The sequence below is a fragment of the Patagioenas fasciata genome, chromosome 21, assembly GCF_037038585.1.
Source record: "Patagioenas fasciata isolate bPatFas1 chromosome 21, bPatFas1.hap1, whole genome shotgun sequence".
Classification (NCBI taxonomy): Eukaryota; Metazoa; Chordata; class Aves; order Columbiformes; family Columbidae; genus Patagioenas; species Patagioenas fasciata.
Genome location: NC_092540.1, coordinates 2,774,050 through 2,789,167, shown reverse-complemented (window position 1 = coordinate 2,789,167; position 15,118 = coordinate 2,774,050). Strand labels below are relative to the sequence as shown.

General features: G+C 52.9%; 1 protein-coding gene across 4 annotated transcripts; it reads right to left on the bottom strand.

Moving 5' to 3' along the window:
* Positions 1-49: 49 nt before the first annotated feature.
* On the bottom strand, positions 50-8,341 carry PPM1J (protein phosphatase, Mg2+/Mn2+ dependent 1J). Of its 4 annotated transcripts, XM_065854794.2 has the most exons (10): positions 8,091-8,341; positions 6,676-6,802; positions 5,861-6,169; positions 5,240-5,352; positions 4,121-4,205; positions 2,503-2,621; positions 2,241-2,304; positions 1,950-2,057; positions 1,683-1,834; positions 50-1,433 (listed from the first exon to the last, which is right to left on the bottom strand). In XM_065854794.2, the coding sequence occupies exons 1-10, from the start codon at positions 8,339-8,341 to the stop codon at positions 1,286-1,288; spliced, it is 1,476 nt and encodes a 491-aa protein (XP_065710866.1). In that variant the 3' UTR covers positions 50-1,285. The 4 variants fall into 4 exon arrangements, with proteins under 4 accessions (XP_065710866.1, XP_071673884.1, XP_071673886.1 ...); XM_071817783.1 differs by lacking the exon at positions 1,683-1,834 and having other exon boundaries at positions 1,835-2,057; XM_071817785.1 differs by lacking the exon at positions 1,683-1,834.
* Positions 8,342-15,118: the final 6,777 nt, after the last annotated feature.

Below are 15,118 nucleotides of genomic sequence, written 5' to 3'. Positions count from 1 at the left end.
TCTTCAGCACAGATGTCAACAGGTTAAAATCTTTCTGGATAACTTTCACTTCTCATTAAACACACCCAGTTTATTTACATCTCACTGATTACAAGAGACAAACAACATTCACCAGAGGTGACACTTGACAAGAGCTGGCTGCACCCAGTGACAACAGGACAAACTGCAGGTGCCACAGAGCTTTCCCAAAACAAGGGACCATGGCCCAGCAATCCCCATCACCCCACTGCCAGGATGGGACCATCCTACATGTTTTTGGAGTGTTCACCACCCTGCAGAGGTCCAGGAAATGCATCCTCCAGGTCAGAGGTATGTGTGATGCAAAATAAGAGCCTGTGCAGGCATCAGCTGCTGCTACAGCTCTGCTCAGCACCAGCTGTACTAAGAAAAAGGACAGAGTTGTCCATCCTTCCCAGTCACAACCAAGCTGCTTTTATTCTGGGTTTCCAGCCCTCAGCTAAGCAGATCCATGCAGCAGTTTAAGCTGTTAAGCTGGGCTGAATAGGGCTGCTCTGTGTGCAACTGCTGCTCAACAGTGGCCAACTTGGAACCGCTCAAAAATATAGACACATATTCATACAGACTCCCCACACCAAGGAAGGATTTAGACATTTTTCCAGCTCAGCTCTCCACTTAATAATAAATAATTGGCTCCAGAAACACAGCAGTGATCCAAGGCATGAATAGGGGTGGGGGAAGAACCCATAGTACAGCCAGTGCAATAGCTCATTCCTGCCCAGGGGCTCTTGGTGTGCACAGTGACCGAGTGCTGCCCCAAACCACAGACTAAAACAAGGTACACAGCTGGGACCAAGGTGTGAGGGGCCAGTGTCACTGGTGCAAGTGTCACAGGGCAGGGGGAGATGGTTGCAGCAGCAAGGACACGCTTCTCCAGGTACCAGTGTCCCACCAACCCAATGGCCATCGTACATCCTTGGAACCAGCACACCCAAGCCTGGGGTGAGGTGCAAAGGACACACCAAGAAGCCAGGAAGGATGTGGGGCTTTTCACAGCAATGAAAAATGTGGCAGCATAAAAACAAACACCCTTCAATCCCAGTCCCTGCTCTCTGGTTGAGGCCTTTCCATCTCCACCCAGGGCTGGGATGCAGCGGGTAGAGATGGATGCTCCGGGCAGAGGCACAGAGGCTCCATGTTTCTTACTCTTCTCACAGTCAGTTCAAGAAGGAAGTGCTCACAGGAGAGGTGGCCCCAAGGCAGCAGCGGCATCTTGCTCCTCTCCATCCAGGCAAAGTGAGCCCATCTGCCCTGGGGTCTTTGGGCATTACGTGTAGTTGCCTGGGCCACCCAGAGGGATCACAAAGACTGAAATGTCGTCGCCAGAGCCCAGCTTGTCATTGGCCAGTCGCCAGCCCCGCTCCTTCAGCACCCCTCTGGACCGCACCACCAGCTCCTGGGCCACCATGGTGTACCTGGGGACAGATGCAGCAGCTCAGCAGCGACCCCAGAGCACCCAGATCCCCTGATGCAGCATGCTGCAGTCCCTGGAGGAGCTAGAAGGGCAGGGAAGGGTCTCTTGGAGAGATCTGAGCTCAGACACATCCAGGGGAGCACCACACCAGCACCAGCCTCAAGGGACATGTGGCCACAACACTGCTCCAAGGAGCAAGGAAGATGTTATAGAGCAGGACACACTTGTTCCCCACCTGCTCTCAGCTCACCTGCATGGGTCATTGGGCTCGTAGCTTGTCAGCACCTCCATCACCACACTGGCCACCTCCTTGTCATTGGTGACATCCCAGAGCCCATCGGTCCCCAAGACCAGAACATCATCAGGGCAGTGCTCATACTGCGTGAGGTCGTAAACCCTCACCTGGCAAGCAACAGGGCAAGATGTGACAGAGGAGGTTCGTGCCACCATGGATCTGGTCACCCCGACTGGCTCCAGCTGTCACAGGAACCCCTGGGCACAGAGCAGCCAGGCTCACCTCAGGGAAACAGGACAGGAAAGGCTTGATGTGGATGTTGGAGCTGAACACCTTGAGGTCATGGTCTCCCAGGCCCCGTGTAACCCCAATCGTGGCCATCACCCGAGCCTGGAGAACAGCAAAAATCAAAAGAAAACTTTTAAGCTGCTTCATCTCCACCTCCATTCCCAGTTGAGAAGCTGTAGCATTGGAACAGCAACAGCTAATGGCAAAAACAGGCTGGAAACCCTCAGCTTGGCAAGTGCAGGCAGGAAGTGACCCCCACACAGCTCCTATACCACAGCACTTCACCTTTTTGCCTTCCCCATAGATAAGTGGAAACTTCAGGTCATCCTCTTCTATCTTTTTGTAAGCCCTGGTTAAAAACAAGCCAGAGACAAGGTATCAGCAGGTGAAGGCTTCCAGCACCTGCCCACTCAGGACACAGCATCCCTTGGGACAAGGTCCCCTCATGGCCTGGGCACCCAGCGTGGCACAGCCCCCATCCCACAGGAGGGGATGCTGGAGGTGGGACCCTGGGCATGGAGCCTGCTGGGGGTTGAGGGGGTGTTACCAGCCATTCATGTTTTGGTCTCTGTACAGCATCTTCTTCCCCAGCTCCTTGGGCTGGATCCTGCGGGGGAACTCGAGGTGGGTGAACTCCTTCCCCAGCAGCTCAGGTTTCAGGAACGCCTGCGGGGAGATGCGGTGGCTCAGCCACAGGGCTGGGAGAGTGGGATCCTGGCAGCAGTGCCCGCATCACCTCACCGGGCACCACAGCATGAGACCCACCAGCCTGCCGGGACCTCGGCTATGGCATTTCATGATGGGAATAACAGAGAAGGCCAGGCTGGATGGGGCTCTGAGCAACCTGAGCTGGGTGAAGATGTCCCTGCTCACGGCAGGGGTTGGACTGGATGAGCTTTGAAGGTTCTTTCCCACCCAAACCATTCTGTGATTATATGATCAGCTGATACCACCTCAAACAAGTGGTAATAAAGCAGCTCCAAACCACCCGTCTGTGCTACATCCAGAGGGGAGATGAGAGCTGGGGAGAGCCACACCAACACCCAGCACAAAGGTGATGCTTTTGTATGGAGAGTTTTGGGAAATAAGGATCTCTGAAAGGGATCAAAACCCAGCAAATCGCAAGAGAATCTGGAATTTGCTCAGGAGGAGTTCGAGCCACTTCCTGGGACCCCAGGCTCAGCACAGCACTTGTCCAAGGAAAGGAACGAATGGGTCTTTTCGGAAACTGTGATGAAAGATGAGAAGGAGCACTGAGCCCTTCCCAGGACAGCACCAGCAGCCCCAGAGCCTCCTGCTGCACAGCGTGCAGGGGACGGGGAATAGGGAGAGCAGGAAAACGCAGGTGGAGGAAGAAAGAGCTCAAAGAAAGGAGGAGAGCCCTGGGGAACAGGGCAGGGTTTGGTGCAGAGGCACGGAGAGCCCCATCCCGCTCCGGGGGGGATCCTGACCACGGCCTGGGCACCGTGCAGCAGAGCAAGCATGTGCCTGGCCCCCTGCCTGCGCCCTGCCCAGCACAGCAGCTGGAGAGGATCCCACTCGCAGCAGTTTCCTCCTCTCGGTCATTCAAAAATAGACTCGGGGGGAAAAAAAAGAGCACCTCAGTGTTTTTCCAAGTATGTTGCAAGCCAGGAAAATGCATCCAGCAAGACCTCCTCCAACACAAACGTCTCTCCCCTGCGCTGCCGTCAGAGAGGTCTTTATGACCTTAAAAAGTCTCCCTGTGTGGCACGGGGGGGTTGTCCAGGCCAGGCAGGAGAGGGAGAGCTTTCAGGAAGAAAAACTAGAAACCCGCTGGCACACATCAGCACCCCGTGTCCCCAGGGAGCAGCTGGGGAAGAAACCAGAGCTTGGTGTGAGCTCTGCAGCTCCTTCGACCATGAGAGGGAGCAGAGCCACAGAGCAGGACATGATGGAGCAAACCAGCCCCAGGCCAAGAGCCCGGGATCCCCAGGTCCTGGCCAGGCACAGCCCCTCACACTGACCCCACAGAAAATTGGGGCTCCACAAGCCACAAGATTCCCCCACACCAGTGAGCCAGGGCATGTCCCCATGTCCCAGAGTCTCTCCTCAACCCAGCGAGCTGGCTGGGATGGACAAGCGCCATCAGAAGGGGCTGGGAGGTGGCTCAGTGGGAATTAAGTAAGAAGAAAGGTCTTTCTTACTAAAAACTGCAGCCTCTGCCTCTCTGTCTCTGGAGTAAACTCCCTGGACATTGGAATGATTTCCCCGTTACGGATGATAATGGCCCTGCAATGAAACATGGAAGGATGAGATTAGAGAAGAGGAAAGGAGACATGGTGGGGGAGCTAAGCCCAGCTCTACAGGGCCAATTCCCTGCTCAGGCTGTAAAACCCGTTCCCTGCCCCAAGGTGGGGGGCTGTTTAATGGCTCCGCTGCAGCTAAACCCCTCTATAGCCCCCAAGCAGGCAGGACACAGCTCCCTCCTGCATGGGATAGGGACAGGGAGGAAGAGAAAAATGGAAGAGAAGCATGGGGCAGAGGGGAATGAAGCAGAGCAAACCAAAAGGACAGGAGATGGTTAGAAAAGGAGCAGCACAAAGGTGGCGAACCCTGCTTTAGAGGGCGGCTGCACATGGGACAGGCAGAAATGGCCAACAGCAGGATGCGGCTGTGGGTGCCCAGCACACACCAGCACCGCAGCTCGCTGCTGGGGCTGCTCTGATTGCTTGTCGTGTTAACAAAAAGTCTAATCATGAGATGTTTCTAGAGGTCATGGGGGGACTGAGGATCTCCAACACAGGTGCCACACCTGCTGCAAATACATTAATACACCCAAGGAAATGCATGTATCAGTCAAAATCCTTGGGCTCCAAGCTCCCTTGGGATTTTGTCTACATATAGACTTGCATGTCCTTCTCCTGGAACAGTTCACCAATATGAAGTGTGTCCTAAAATGACCTCTTGCACGTTTTCGTTTTTGAAACCCTTGCTGAAGGCAATATTCACTGGGTTTGCAGCCCAGGACAGCTCTGGCAGCTGGGGCCAGTGTATGATCCAGAGCCATCTGGAAAGGAGACAGGAGCGAGAAAACCCCAGATTTTGGGAGGTGATTCTGCAGCCGTCTCTGTGCACCAGGCAAACACAGAGATCACAGCAGGGCACGCTGTCCCCAGGGTGTGCAGGCAGGGGGGACTCTGCCCTCCCCAGGACAGCCCAGCTTCAGGTGCTCCTCACCAGCTGTGCCTCCAGCACCGCCCTGCTCTACCAGGGTGCCCCCCAATTACCAGGGGAAAGGCAGGGGCTGCCTGGCAGGGCTGTACCTGCTGTCACCGGCGTTGGCCACGTAGAACTTGCCCATGAGGTAGATGGCAGCCAGGGCACAGCAGCCCCCAGCCAGGCGCTGGGACACCCGCTCCCGCTCGATCTGGTCGTCCTGGGGAGACAGAGAGCAGCTCCAGGCAGGGAGGGCAAGTGGCCCCATGCCAGCAAGCAAAGCTGCAACAGCCTAAAATAGTGCTTGGCTGCTGAATACACCAAGCTCTCAATCCAGATGGGGAGCAGCAGCCAGATGGGGCCCCGGCACCTTTCCCCATGTAGCCCAGGGATGGCTGCAGGACCAAGGTGAAAGAGGGTCCTGCAGGGTAACAGGGGATGTGGTTTCACCAGGGCAGCAGAGCAGGAAGGAAAGAGCAAGATAGGAAGGGAGCAACTGAGACTGCTGGAACAAAGTGCCATGAAGCTCTCTGCACCTGCACAGGTCCAGAGCCCAAAGCCTCTGTGTCCTGAACCCCAAAATACAGGGGAGCAATGCAGTGCCTTCTCCAAGACCCCCCTCCTCACTGCAGAGCTGCCTTTTGCCAGCAGGGACAAGCCAACACAGACACAGATAGCAAGAGACATTCCCAGGGGACACCTGGGTGTCCTCGCAGTCAGGGACTCACCATGTCCTTAAAGGCATTCTCAATGGCACCAATCACCAGGCTCTCATGAGAAACTGCTTTCTCCAGGTGAAACCGTGGCGCAGCATCATTGGGGACCTCCCCATCACACTCTGCAAGGGACACCCGGCTCGGCTCTGCGTTGTGTGGGAGGCAGATGGGGGGTGGGGAGGGGTCTTGCAGGATGTCCACAAGGTCCCGGAGCTGCTCACAGATGTGCAGATGGAGCCTCTTGGATGCCATGACAGCAGCGCCACTGCCTGCGTGGCCATCAAACAAGGCCCAGTAGTGGAAATAAAAACCCCTCCTGTCCTGCAGAGAGAGAATGGAAGGTTAAGTGAGCCTGGGAGGAAGCAGATGGGATGGGAATTCAGAGCAGCTGGGGTCACCAGCTGAGAACTGCAGCACAGGGCTTTGCCTCCAGCTTGCAGGTCCCAGCACAGGCAGGAGTGATGTGGCAGCTGATCAAGAGTGTCTGGACACAACAGACTGGACAGACAGCCAGGCTGGTCTCTGGCTCCAGCCCAGCGCTGTGTCAGGCACCTCGTGCTGCCAGCAGCACGTCTCTGGCAGCCAGCTCCTCCAAAGGGGAGGCACGACAAGGCCAGTGCAGCAGCCACCTCTGCAGCCCTCTGGGGCATGCGGGCCAGCAGCCTCCCTAGCCAGCCAGCCCTGGTGTGGTCCAGCAGGGACGATGGCCACAGCTAGCCCAGGAACCAAGGGAATCCCTGAGGAATCAGTGGTGGGCAAACATCACCACGTGCCCCATCTCATGTCCTGCCACAAGGCCTCCTCCCTGTTGTGTCCCCAGCTCTCACCCCATCCAGCTCCCCGCTGCCTTCCCTGGACGGCAGCCGGCCCCTCGGGCTGGGTCTCCTTTCCACAAACACCACCTCGCAGCACGCCTGATCCTCATTGTGCTGGCTCTTCCCCGCATTTATCACCCTGCCGAGAGGAAACAAAATATAAAGGCTCTTTCTTTCACGCTGTGCTCCAACAAAGGCAGCACCTCACCCCTGCATCCCTCATTTGTGTCCCCATGTCCCCAGGGATGCTCTTTGCAGGTGAGATGTCCCAGACCAGTTGGGGCCAGCAGCAGCGCTCACTCGCACCAGCACAGCCAGGTCCGGGGCAGCGCAGACATCCAGGCACCCACCAAGGGAGGCGACCAGAAAATCTGCTGGCTTTTTGCTGCAAGTCCTAAACACAGCCACCGTCTGAACCCCTGCACCAGCCTCAACACACAGCCCCAGCCAGGACTCCTGGACACCCAGCAAAGAGATCACAGCCTCATCTGTGTCCCATCCCCTCTCAGAGGGAACAGGTGCCTCAGAGAAGGAGAAAAAGCAATGAAGGCAAAACCAGCAGAACTTTTGTAAAAAGGATTCACATGAGCTTTTCACAGCCTATGCTGGCACAGCAGATTTCAGGACTAGAGTGCAAAACCCACTCACAGGAGGAAGCTGTCACCATGCACAACAAGATGAGCTTTTTCCACGTGTACTTTTCAAGCGGTTTACAGACAGAAGTATTAGGAGACAAAAGAGAAGTCTTACTGCTGAACAGAGGGTGGGTTTTGTTCCGGATACTCCTACCCCAGTACATCCTGGGGCAAATTAACATCTCAAAAATCTCCCTAGAATACTGAGGACATCAGCCTAAGCAAGAGATCCAGGAGTGGACTGACAGCACTGAGCAGCAAAGGTGGCCTTCAAAGCCTGACCTTCACAGCTTGCCTTCAGTAAAGGATGGAACTCACAGAGAGTGAAAGGAGAAGAGAATCAGGCCCTCGAAAGGGAAGTCGAAATCAGGTCCCACTCCCCAGCCAGCTTCAATTCCCTCCTCCCCGAATTCAAAGAGAACCACAACAGTTCCTTCACCCCTCAGTGTCAGTTCCCCATCAGCAACACTGGGTATTATTCACATACGTGCAGAAAACAAACAAACGAAAAAACAGAAGAGCCTGAAACCCCTAGGGATGGGCAAGAGCACAGATTCGCGCTGCCGGCTCTGCCATCAGCAGGCATTTACAGAGCGATCTACCCATCTGCAGAACCAGCCGCAGCTCACCGCCCTGCCTGCGACCCAGTTTAGCTCCCGAGGATCCCACACAGGTGCAAACGCTGCCAGTTCCAACACCACCCCCCCGCTCCGGGCTGCAAAGACCCAGCCAGAGCGCGTCCAGCCCCGGCCCCGACGGCACCCCCGCTCCAATCCCCCCGGTCCCGCTCACTCGGCGTAGCCGGTGCTCCAGGGCAAGCGGCGGCGGCCGTCGCGGGGGCTCTGCACCGCCCGGCCCGTCTGGTCGTCGGCGCGGCGGAGCTCGTCGGGGGTGAGCTGGAGGAAGGCCGGCCGGCAGAAGGAAGCCCCCACCGGCGACCCCCCGTCCCCGCCGCCCCGGGGCTCCGCAGGGGGCTGCCCGCCCGCCCCCGCTCCCAGCCCCGCCACCAGCTGCGCCACGGCGGCGCGCACCCGCGGCAGCATGGCCAGCCCAGCTAAGCCCAGCCCAGCCCGGCTGGGCCCGCCGCTCCGCCCCACGGCCCGCCCCGCTCCCCCCGGTAGGGAACGGGGAGGGAAGCGGCGGGGGAACCGTCGGGCGAGCAGCTGAGCGTGTCGCCCCGCAGTTACTCGGTGCACAAGCCACACGGTTCCCAGCCCAGGAGAACGGAGAGCCCTTGAGAGGGGTCACCCCAAACGCAGCCCGGAGCTCCGGGGGGAACTCTCCGCTCTCAGCCTCGGAAGAATGAGCCAGAGCTGCGCAGCCCCGCAAGAAGCAGCTGCGGGAAAGTCTTTTACCGGCTATAGAAGGAAAAGCAGAGATGCGTCTACAGGAGAGATCGGTTCGTCCTGCCCACGCGTGGCTGTTCCCCTTCCAGCGCTTTGCCGGCAAAAGAGCAGTTGGTTTCCTGGCTGTATCTTCCCAGGCTTCCAGCAGAGCCACCTACTCAGAGACAACATCCCACTCCAACGACAGGTGCTTTGTCACTCTCCCTGTGCTCATCAGCAAAACCCAACCTACTCGCAGCCGTGCCAGGCTATTAATAAACATCCAGCCTGCAGAGGAGCAAGGAGTTAATGTGAGAGGACTGTGAGCTGAATCTCTCCAATCCCAGCTGCTGTACTCCAGCACTGATCAGGACACAGATTTAGCTGGCCCAGAACAGCATATTCCCACTGGCTTAGAGAGTAAATCTGGTAGCTTGAACAGCATCACTTACTTAGCCCAGCCTCAGCATCTCCCTTCCTCTGGGTTCCTATGACAACAAAAACACTGCTGGAACAAAAAAAAAAAAAAAAAAACAAAAAACAAACACAACAACAAATACAGTATTTGCCTACTATATGGTAAAATTGAAGCTATTTCCTGAGACTTGTGTGCATCAGTGCACTCAGCTCCCTATGAGAATTGTCTTTCTGTACAGGGATTCTGCACTGCAAGGTCAGAGCAAAAACAAAGCTCTCACTGCTGGTTCTAGAAACCCCTCTATATGCTTTAGTTGTCTTCTTCAGCCAGGGCTCTTTTAATTGCATTGGATTATTACAACCACTCTATAGAAGCTATTGAACACCCTGTATTCTAATCCCCAGTTTTAGGCTATTCAGCAACCTGCCTTTTTAAGGCCCTCACACACAAACTTTCCTTTCTTACTCTCCTTTCTGCTGCTTGCTCACACACCCCTGTTTAAAGCTGCAGCTTTATTTTCTACCCTGCTTTATACCCACTGTGCACCTGGGTGTCCCAGCTGTTGCTTGGCTCCAATTAAAGTGTTCCCCAATAAATATGCCCCTGGTCTCCTATTACAGGTGTTAGAAGAGAAAACTAGAAGCAGCTAGGATCTGTGCCTCCTTGTGTTGGAAGTCTAGCTATGATGCTGGTGGCTTTATTAGCAGTTATATGCACAGTTCTTCATTGCATCTCATATTAAATGGTCAGATTTTATTGTAGCTTCTTAGAATTAACTGTAGGGATCCCTGAAGTCTTGTGTAAACTAGTGAGCTGCCCAGGTAAGAATATCTCTCTCAGAGCTTTTTGTTTCTCTATATGTTTGCAGGAGTTGTGTGTCCTTGTACTGTGGGGTGTGCTGTAGCTGTGCCCCGGCCCTTTGCTGCTGATTTATCACCCTGTGGTCCTTTTGCTAGTGGGGTCTTCCTGGGGATGCTCAGCAGCGGTAGGAGGTGGTTGGGGGGGGCTGCAGGGAGCTGAGAAGGCGCTGGGTGGCGACACAGGCTGCGTTACAGCCCTGGGAGCTGGTCCAGCCCAGCGACGCATCCCACCGGCTGCCCCGACCCTCGGGGTGCAAATGCTGCTGAGGAGGGGGCTACGCCAAGGGAAAAGCCCCTCAGCCTCCTCCTGCCCTTTTCTGGTGAAGGGCAGCAAGGGTAGAAAGTCTGTTTGCTACATAAAAATTATTTTAGGTTTCTTGGTTCTGTCAGGTCAGTGTAGCTCTCTAGAAGCTGCTTTGGGGCTTATCACAGTTGGGGGAACCAGGGAGCCCCATGGTTTGGCTGGGTTTGCAGTCCTATCACAGGTTACACAGTTTCTTTGTCACTGGTCAGGATCCCTCTGGTCCCTTTCCAACAGCCCTGGGTCCCCTCTCTCTGCTCCACATGCCTTCCCCCTTGTGGTAGCTCTGGTCACACAGGGGGGTCTCAAATGTTACGAGTACCATAACCTCTGTGTTTTTAAGGCTGGAAATCACTGGATTCTCTGGGGGATGTTTCTCTCCTCTGTAGGGCTGCCAATCCACCCTGTGCTGCTGAGTCACCAGGATGCTTTCCTTGGAAAGAAGGAAATGGCAGTTTCCAGAATTACTGCTGTGTGAGGCTGATCCTGTTTCGTATTTGTTGTTTCTGTTATGCTAAGCACTGTGCAGAAAGAATGGTCTGACATAAAAACATGTGGTAAGAATGCTCCCTGGAACAATGCAATGCTAATCAGTGTTTTCTAAGAAAAAGGGCTATGTTTCCTCCTATTCATCCTGCCTGCCAGCTCAATGTGGAGTTGCCTCCTTGTCTGTGGGTCTGGTGTTCCTCTTCCCAAGGCTGCCTGGCATGTGTCTGGGGACACAGGTACAGATTGAGTCAGACTACGAGATTGAGGAGGTAAATGACCACTTTGGATGTCACTGGCTCTGCCCTTTGCCCTTCCCACCACTTGGGATTCCTGCCTGGAATGCCCAAACTTCCCCTCCCTGAGCACAGGGCCAGGTGCTCACCTTTCATGGAAATGGCTTCAGGTGGGCCTTGGATGCTTTATTGGGCAGATCTGTTGTTCTCTGTGATTCCTGCTAAACCCACGAGCTTTCTGCTTCCAAACTCTGCTTTGGAGATGCTTCACTCCCAGGCTGCACTCATTGAGCTCTTCTTAGCAAAATTAAATAATGAGAACTCCCCTCAAGTGGGTGCAAAGCTGGGGAGACTTTCTCCTGCAGCATCCAGAGCTGTTGGGAGTCCTCAGGCTGGTCTAAACCCAAGGTTTCTCTGCAGCTCAGCATTGTTTGAGGCTTCTGCTGCAGCTGGATGGTGGGGGTTTCATTCCCCTCCTCAGTTGGCTGCCTCCCTGCCCCACAGAGCCAGGCAGAGGGTGAGTTCTTGGATCCTTCTCTCCCTCCCTAATCTCCAAGGGTTTGCCTATGCAGAATAGAGGGGATGTAAGGTTAAGGCATCATCTCTGTTTCTGGACAAAGCTATGTGAAAATGATAATGGAAATGATTCCTTTTAATTTCTAGAGGGGAACTGGATGAATAATTTTCAAAAGTCCTTTTTTTAAATGAAAAGCTGTACTTCAAAGGAGTAGGGACTTCAATTCCTTTCAAAAAGTAATTTTGCTTTGAGGAGAGCAGCCCTTTTGCTGGTTCTGCCTGTCTCTGTGTAGGACAAGGGGAGCTGAGCTCCCCAGGGCAGCAGCCACATGTGCATGGGGAGCACTGGGACCGATAATCCCCTGCCAGCCAGCTGCTGTGATACACACCCATTCAAAAACTAGTAGCCCAGGAATTAGTCTGAAATTGCGTTATTTTGCCTCATTTCTTGTGCAGCCACTTAGCATTTTAAAAAGCCTTCCTGAGTTTCATCTAAGTTTGATCATTCAGCCATGTTGCTGAGCCCTGAAGGAGGTAGGACATTCACATTCTTTGTGAAAGAATGACATGTTGGTGACATTTAAGCCAGAACAGAAGTAAATTAAACATCTAGATCATAAAAGTACCAGAGGATGTTTTAAAATAGGCTCTTTGCAGCAGTGCATTAGTTGAGTGCACAGCTTTACTGTGTAATGAGCAATATATTAATTTATAATTAGTCTAATACAGTGAAGCTCAGCAAATAGCTCTGTGCACTCTGGATAATTCATCAACAGAAGCAGCAGCTCTTAATGGTTTCCAAGGTTTGCCTGTCCCCTGTAATTGGGAAGTTCAGAATTTATTGTTATTTCTTTTAAGGGATAATTTGATTGCAACCACCCATCTTTGTTCCGTGCCTGTTCCTTCTCGAGCGCAGAGAAGCTCTTGGAGCATTGCAGCTCAGGGTATGTGACCTCTCCGCAGGTTGATGTAGTCAGGGCTTTGCAGACCAGATAACTTGGTGTTGGTGCAGGTTTCCTGCAGGTTTTTCACTCTCATCTCCCCCTTTTGCAGAGGGGAGTCAGCAGATGAACCTCCTTGGGTCACTTGGCTTTTCCCCCTTCTGCTGCTGCCAAAACTGCCTTATCCCTTTCACATCGCCTGAGGGATCTCTGTCCTAAATTCTACTTTCAAAGGCTTAGTGAGTCTGTTCTCATATAACATCACCTGACAGTAGAAACACAGAAGGACAGTAACAAATGTATGATAATAAGGCCACTCGGAATTTATGAAGCCTTTGGAGATTTTATTTTTCAATTTGGAAGCTCAGACTCAGACCCCAGAAGAGACAGGGACCCTGAGCAGGGCTTGTCCCTGCCTGTGTGGTGCCCTCCTTTACCCTCTATTATCGGTTAGGGAATCTGCACTGAAATTCCCTGTTGTCAGCAAAGTCTTTGGAAAAAGAGAGAAAACTCCTCAGAGTCAGGTGCTCTGTGCTGAGGCAGCCTGGAGACACTGGGGCCTCGCCAGAGAGGTGGATAAACCAGCTTGAATCTCAGTGCAGTGACACTGAAAATGGGGAAGGACAAACCTTCCCCAAGAATAGAATGTCAGGAGTTCTGCTGTTCACAACTTTAATAAAATAATTTGTACATCTCTGCCTATTAGCTGCTGCTAATTGATTGCACTGATTTAAAGTCTTCTGTGCCCATCTGCTTTGACATAACCATCTAACCCTGAGTTTTCTGCCTTTGAAGAGCGCGTTGGTCATCTATAGAGTACAGAAGGCTTCCAGGTATGTTGATAGCCCTCCAGTCTAAAGGGAAATTATTTCATATGTGGTAGGACTGTTCATCATGAATATTTCTCTAGTGCAGTTCCTTTTCTTGCCAAATCTTTTGTTACAGGTATTAAGAACTGTTTCCTCTTTTCCTTCTTCCCACCCAGTGCAGTAATGAGCTCCTGGCGGAGGGAAGAGGGCGATGCTGACGGCTGCTGCTGGACAGTCAGACAAGTCAGAGAGGAGGAAATACTGTGTTCACTTCGCGGAATTTAAATGAAATCGGTTTTTCCAAAGTCTTAATTCTTCCCCTGCATTGAAACGCTGTGATCCGGAAAGCAGCACGTTTGTATTTCTGTACTGTTGCATCAATAAAGAGCTTGGGTTTTGAAGGCTTCCTTATTGAATAATCTGGCCTAATTTAATTGGAATTTGGCTGGTGTGAAAGGTAGTTTTTGATTGCATTTGCTCTTGATCATTTCCATTAAAACTTTGAGATCTGAAAAGTAATATGTTTGTATTTACTTATCATAGCAATGGAGACCTGAATTGGCAGACTCTCTATGAAATTACCCGATGAATACAAATAGCACATTTAGTTTGGTTTCATATTGATTTTTGCCATTATTATTAAAACCCTCTGATTTGAAGAATGAGGTGCTTGTATTTCCTTAGTATCTTATTACTGGGGTTTTGGTTAATCTTGTGAAGCTTTTCCCTTTTGTGCAACCAAGCCTGATTAATTGGAGTTTTACATAAGCCAATTTTGGCTCTAAAAAGGGGGAACAAGAGCTCAGTTCCCTCAGATAAAAGAGCAAAGAAATCTGTTCTTATCATGGGCCTCTTAAAACTGGGAGTAGAACTTTAAAACCAAGGGCTGGTGGCTGGGTGGGGACAGGGGAAGAAAATAGCTGGGAGATTTGCAAACTGCCCACATGTGGTTTGTCTGAACAGCTCCCATTGACCTGTAACTCAGGTTGGTCTTGGAAATCATTCAGTGCTTCCAGCTGAGCAGTGGTGTGAAAGGTCCAGGAGTAAATGCTGAGCTGTCTGCAGAAAACAAATGCTTTCATGGATACACAATTGGTTTTGAGTAAAGAAAATGAGTTTGATGTGATCCCAGCCTCTTGTATCAGCTGTCCAGAGGCTGGGGGACTAACTCCTGAGAGCAACTGCTGTGAAAATTCAGCCCTTGCTTTTGCTGTTTGGTGATGTTTTATGACCTGTTACTGCCAGTTGTCACATAGTACATGTGGATCTGTGTTTGGAGGTGCCCTGGGTGGGGTCTATTGGGCCAGTCTAGAGCTTCTTTGGGTCAACAAAAGCCCCAGAAGGGTGTCAGGGTCCCCTGTGTCAGGCTGGGAGTCTCCTGCAGGGCTGAGTTTGGGTCGGTACTGAGATTTTAGCTGTTCTTTGCTCCAGGAAAGCTCCATGTTTTGGTGTGTTGAGATGAAAGCCAAGCTCCTGCTTTGAGAAGGAGAGTGTGGCAGGAGTCTCCTTCTTTGGAGACATTCGAAACCTGCCTGGATGCCTTCCCATGTAACCTCATCTAGGAGTTTCTTGTCCAGTGGGGGTAGTGGACTAGATGATCTTTTGAGGTCCCTTCCAATCCCTAACATTCTGTGATTTGGCGAGTGGGGCTGATAGTCTGTCTGTCCGTCCCTGTACCATATAGTACCATCACACCTTTTTTAGGAGAAAATTGATTTTCAGGTGAATTAGCTGTCCTCCCTGCTGGCTCCACTAATGAACACGGGGCTAATTGGGGCGGGGCAGCATCCTTCCAGCAGTAACCGGAGGTCGGGTGGGTGGGTGCGAGCCCGGGATCGCTGGTGCCGGTCCCGGGGCGGCAGTTGGCGGCAGGCGGCGCTGCGCATCTTCTCGGGTACCGGGGCCACTCGGCTCCGCCGCCCCCGCCC

What these genes read in the sequence shown, in the direction of transcription:
- PPM1J (XM_065854794.2), bottom strand. Translation starts at nt 8,341, where the DNA reads ATGCTGCCGCGGGTGCGCGCCGCCGTGGCGCAGCTGGTGGCGGGGCTG. An exon ending in AGAATGCCTTTAAGGACATG is followed by an intron (nt 5,353 to 5,860) that starts GTGAGTCCCTGA and finishes CTGTCTCCCCAG; the next exon opens with GACGACCAGATCGAGCGGGA. An exon ending in TCCTGTCCTGTTTCCCTGAG is followed by an intron (nt 1,835 to 1,949) that starts GTGAGCCTGGCT and finishes GTTGCTTGCCAG; the next exon opens with GTGAGGGTTTACGACCTCAC.